General features: G+C 41.8%; 1 protein-coding gene across 1 annotated transcript in view; it reads left to right on the forward strand.

Annotated features, from left to right (window-relative positions):
• The first annotated feature begins 3340 nt into the window (after positions 1 to 3340).
• LOC108721119 (uncharacterized) overlaps positions 3341 to 5891 on the forward strand; it is a 7507-nt gene continuing 4956 nt past the window's right edge. Inside the window, exons 1-3 of the mRNA XM_018445492.1 lie at positions 3341 to 4079; positions 4129 to 4212; positions 4308 to 4796. Of these exons, the coding sequence (XP_018300994.1) occupies positions 3341 to 4079; positions 4129 to 4212; positions 4308 to 4796 (1312 nt within the window). The remainder of the gene's footprint in view (positions 4080 to 4128; positions 4213 to 4307; positions 4797 to 5891) is intronic.

Raw genomic sequence — 5891 nt, forward strand, 5'->3', positions numbered from 1 at the left:
CCGGATCCCTCCGCCCAGGCGAAAGGATGAAGCGAGTCCATCTTGTCCCAGGTGGGACAGTCGGGACTAGGACAACCATGCAAACGGAGAGTCACTGCCCGACGGTCAGTCCATGCCGTGAGTTTCGAGGATGCTCCCGCCATGCTGCGGGACCATCTCCGAGTCGCGCCCGCACTTCGATTTATTTATACAGGGGAAAGGCAGACCCCTGTTCGGTCGAGGGTGCTTTCGAGACCGGTCTCTTGGCATCCCCGCCCTCCTTCCCGTTTCCCCTGCCATTCGGATCCTACCCAAGGGAAGGCAGCACCCGTGTTCGGCGATATGTGGCATCAGTGCGAGTGCAGCGCCTATCTACCGTCTCTACCCGTGTCTCTACGTGCGTGTTTTTTAACTAGGGGGAATGCAGACCCCTGCTGGCCGGTGTGTGTCAGCTGCAGCTCACGGTAGGGCTGGTGACTATCCACCTCCATCTACCCGTTTCCCCGCCTCCGTAATTATTAGACAGAGGGAAGCGGACCCCTGTTTGAGAGTACCAGGCTCGAGTGTTACCCCGAGACGGACGCCCTCTTCCTACCCGGACGCGTCCGATGTTAAGAGGGATAAGGGAAAGGAAAGGGAAAAGGGGAACGTTGGGGAACACGTGTTCCCGGTGCCTGCGGACCCTGGCCAGCTCGAGTGACCAAAGTCCGCAGACTCGACCTACCCGTTCATTCCTCCATCGTAGGAACCCCTTTGATCTTGAATGACATCGGTCATCCACATATTTACATGGGAGTGTCCACCGGCGACCGCCACCCGCGCAGCGCGCCCCTTCGGTTGATGACAGGATGAGGGGGACCCCTGCTTCGCGTCTGTAGAGGGATCCCATCGAGGGGGAGGCCACCTCTCAGCCGCTCTACCCGTTTCCCTGCCTTCGTGTTTCTCTACCGTGGGGGGAGGAAGGTGGACCTCCTTTTTGGCCACAGAGACGGTGGTCTGGTTAGACCCTCGCATCCAAGCAGCCCTACCCGTGTCCCTGCCTTCGTTTTGCCTAACGAGACTACTAAGTCCCGGCCAGAAGGGGCAAGCTTCTGTTTGTCCACCGTGGTGTTTCCTACCCGTGTCCCTGCCTCCGATTTATAGGGGGAAGACAGACCCCTTTTTACTGCTTTATGCAGTCCTACCCGTGTTCCTACCTCCGATTTGCCTCGAGGGCCATGGAGAGGCAGATCCATGTTTGTGTGGCTCTGGTTCGGGCTCGCAGAGCCCATCCCTTTGCCACACCCTACTCCCCCGCGCCGTTTACCTCCGCGCGACTTCCCCCAGCGCGAACCATCCTCCGTGTTTTCACAGGGGGAGGGAGCAGCTCCGTCCTACCCGAATTCATCCTCCGTGTTTTTGCAGGGGGAGGGCGTGCCCCTTACCATTTGGTCGACCCATGTACCATCCTCCGAGGATTTGCAAGGGGAGGGCGACCCCTGGCCCCTGTTGGCCTACCCGTACTCCACGTCCGTGTTTTGTACCAGGGTGACGTGTAACCCTGTCAGAGCGTCCCTTAGATCGGGCGATGCCATGCATCCCTGTCACCGGCGGCGCCCCATTTTGACCTACCCGTTGCTATACCTCCGAGTTTTTATACAAGGGGGAAGGCACACCCCTGTTGGTAGGATGGTGAGGTTCGGGATCTGAGTCCGTTCCCTTCATCCTCCTCCTACCCGCTCGCGACGCGAGAACCCTACCCACGCCGACGTCCCTTCCCTTTCAGTACTCGAAATTATCCAACGCGAATCTTGCCGTACCCCGCGAAACACATTCCCCACCTGACCCTCTATTTTGTTCGTCCACCCAGCGGAGCGCGAATAACCCCTCGACCTACTTTCGTCCCTTGCCCAGCGGTCCCCACGCCGCCTCTGGCTGAGGCAGGCCAGAGTGCCTGCTGTGACCGGTGTCACCGCAGGTAACCTACCCGATGGAGTGCCCTTAGACCCTCGGAGATCCCCACCCGGTTCCCGCCCCAGAGCCACAAGTGACTCTGAGGAAGGGCCCGGTAATGGGGGCATCATCGTCCGAAGGGAGCTCCCATACCGCGACAAGGTGACACTCCGTGATGGGAGTCACATAACCTTCACATAACCTTCACATAATAAAGAACTTTCGAGAAAGTATTATTACTTTTCCAAGTTCTAAAGTTTATCGTTACTTGTTATTGTTACTTTTTCAAAAGGCGTTTATTACAAAACAGTTTCAGATAACATTTGTTTATTGCAATTATTCTAGGAGAGACGAGTGTGTTGAGAAATCGCGCGAGTTACAAATTAAGAGATTCCTAAAGGTTATCGAATTATTCACGCATTGAGAAGGTTTTTTTCGGTTATAAATATCATTATTCCTAATACAGCTACTTCTGACAAGAACAACAAGTGGCTGTTGCGACATCATCAAAAGATTTTATCAATCATTTGCGTTCTATTGGTATCGATGAAGGCACATTACAAATATTTCAAGGTAATATTATTTTTCCATATATTTCATATTTGTTTTACATTCCCATTAGAACAGTACGTATCTATATGGCATATGCGTTAAGAATGTGATTGCCCAACTTTACGAAAATGTTTTAACATGTATTCATATTGATCAAAATTCACTACTTTATTATAAAAGTTAATAAAACAGCTTTATGATAAAATAATAAGAAAAGAGCATAGGAACCACACGCCAGGTCTTTTTTGCGCAACAGATAAATTCAAATTTTATTCTATTAAAACATAATAACATTAACGTTTCAATCTGTATCAGGTTCATCCTCAGTATGTCTTTACAATTTCGTATTTTCGGAAAAAACAATTATTATACTAAAATATATCTCCTTATTAAAATAAAAGATTTAACATCTGTGTATCAGTTTGTACATAACATACTTATTTTTTAATAGTTCGCAAGATGTGAAACTTCTATTGTCCGTCATTTTTTGAAAATGAAAAAAATGTGACTAACAATTCATGGGATATTTGTTAGTCACACTTTTCCATTTTCAAAGAAGTGACGGACAATATTCAGAACAGGTTTCACATCTTGCGAACTATTAAAAAATAAGTATGTCATGTACAAACGGTCACACAGATATTAAATTTTTTATTTTAATATATAAGGAGACACATATTTTAGTAAATTATTATTTTCTGATATGAAATTATAAAGACATACTAGGATGATCTGATGTAGGTTGAAACGTTAATTATTATGTTTTATTAAATAAAATTTGAACTTATCTGCGCAAAAAGACCTGGCATGTGGCATCTATGCTCTTTTATTTATTTATCATTACTTTATTGTAGGAATTGATCTGAGATTGTAAGTAATGGAGCGATTAAATTGCTATATATGTCAGCAGTTAATTTCTGGTGGATTGGATGGTTTAGTTTTACATTTAAGATCCATCCATGGATTTACAATTATTCGTGGTGTGGATAATGCAGGTTTTGAATGCGGACAAGATGGCTGTCGGCGTAGATTTGTAAATTTCTATTCGTTGAGAAGACATATTAGAAACTATCATTTGCATGAAAGAGGCGATGAACCTGAACAAAGGCCTGAAATTATTACTAATCAACTTTATAATAATGAAATAAATAACGACGAAATGGATGTACAATTTGACGATCCAAAAAACATTGATGATAATTCAGTTTATAATGATAATGTTAGCAGTAATGACGATACTGATCAAGAAGATTTTGATCTGCAAAAGTTTGTGATCAGAATGATTGCAAAATTCCAGTGTAAGGGTTCAATGACAGGACATCTGTTAACACAGATCCTTGATGAATGCGAAGAGCTTTTACTTACCGCCCGGGATTTCATGAAAAAGAAAATTAGACAGCTTATTCTTAACAATAATGTGCTACATGACGATGTTTCAAAAGATGTCTTACAGGTGTTTGAGTTCGATAATCCTTTTGAAGGAATGAGAACGTTAGATCAGCAAATTGATGCATTGAAAAAGCATTGCGGATATATTGAACCCATAGAAATCCCTCTTGGATATCGCCTTGATAATACACTGGATAGTGAAACAGCAACCATATATACCAAAAATGGTTATGGAAACTTGTCAATATGTTTCTATCATTGATTCTCTGAAATTAGTGCTGTCAAATAAAGATGTGCGACAAGCTATTCTGTCAGAAAGAAAATCAAATGATGACAATATATTAACTTCATTCCTAGATGGTCAGCATGCTACAATTCATCCTTTTTTGCAGCAACATAAGCACGCTCTAAGAATCCAGTTGTATTACGATGAATTAGAAATTGTCAACCCGTAGGATCGAAGACAGGAATACACAAATTAGGAGCTTTTTATTACACTATTCAAAATTTGCCACCATACATAAATTCAGAACTTAGTAGCATACAACTTCTACTTCTTTGTTGTGATTCGGATGTGAAAAAGTATGGATTTAAAAAAGTACTTGCTCCATTTTTGCGAGATTTAGCTAAGTTGGAGAACGATAAAGGAATACCCATAGAAATCGAATCTGATGAGTTTGTACTTCGCGGATTTTTAGCTGCTTTTACTAGGGATGGACTTTCTGTCCACGATGTATATAATTTTCTTAGGCCATCAGCCAATATGTTTTGTCGAATGTGTTTGTATACCAGAGCTGATTTACATGCTAGTTCTGTTGAACCAACAGAACCAAGAACTGAGAAGCTTTTCAACCAATATCTTGATCCCTTAGAACAGACAAACTTTTCTGCTGAGTCAAAATCTACGACAGGAATCCGAGGAGATTGCTCATTGCATAATTCACGTTATTTTCATATTTCTCGAAATAAAATTTTTGATCCTATGCATGATTTTCTATGCGGCATATGCCCAATGATTTTGAAATTAATATTACATGAATATATACTGGTACAGCGATTGTTCAATGTTCAATATTTGAATGATCGAATATCATCATTTCAATATGGATTTATGGAAAAAAAGAATAAACCATCTGCAAATTTTACCGAAGCTATGCTCCGTAAAAGAGATAATACATTACGCCAAAAGGCAATGCAAACGTGGTGTCTCATGCGAGCTTTTCCATTTTTGGTTTGCGAAAAAGTTCACGATGGAGATGAACATATGGAAATAATTTTAATCTTTAATAAAATTTCTTACATACATGTATACATGCAAACGAACGTTTCGACCCCGATCGGGTCATTTTCAATGCAAAATAAACAAAATTATAAAATTCTCGGAAGATTTAGCTAAATTATAACGTCCAGTACAGAATTCAGTTGTATCAATGACATGTGGTCCATATTTAAAATCGACGGAGATCTCATCTCACTCTTTTTTTACAATTCTCCAATCTTACAAATAAATAATAAATTAACAATACGTTATAAATTAACTTAAAATACAAATTAAATAAAAATATCTACCTTAAAATGTCTTAAAGATGTAAGTTAGACGCAGAGAGGAAAACGCAATTAACAACGTTATATTAAATAAAAAGTAAGCCATAATACGGATGGGTCTCAGATTTGTAATCGACGATGTCAAACGACTTACTGATAACAAGGAAACAAGGAAATAGGAAAAATAATAGGAAGGGGACAAAGGACAATGTTAAGAGGGGGAAAGAGATTGGATAATGTTTAGATATGATTCTGGCAGAGAATCTGTGTCATTTTGTTTGTTTAGCCCATGCGTTTGTCGTTTTATATGAACCATCTCCGATATTAATCTCTTGTTATACGAGGCTTCTCTGTCTAAAATTTCAACATTATGCCAGTCGAAGTTGTGATTCTGGTCAATTCGGTGATTAGTAATCACCGTTGGAGATTTTGACCTCTTATTAATATCGGATACGTGTTCATGTAATCTTGTCTTTAACTGTCTTTTCGTCTGA

This window comes from Mycetomoellerius zeteki, unplaced genomic scaffold (assembly GCF_001594055.1).
Source record: "Mycetomoellerius zeteki isolate Tzet28-1 unplaced genomic scaffold, Tzet1.0 scaffold160, whole genome shotgun sequence".
NCBI classification, from domain to species: domain Eukaryota; kingdom Metazoa; phylum Arthropoda; class Insecta; order Hymenoptera; family Formicidae; genus Mycetomoellerius; species Mycetomoellerius zeteki.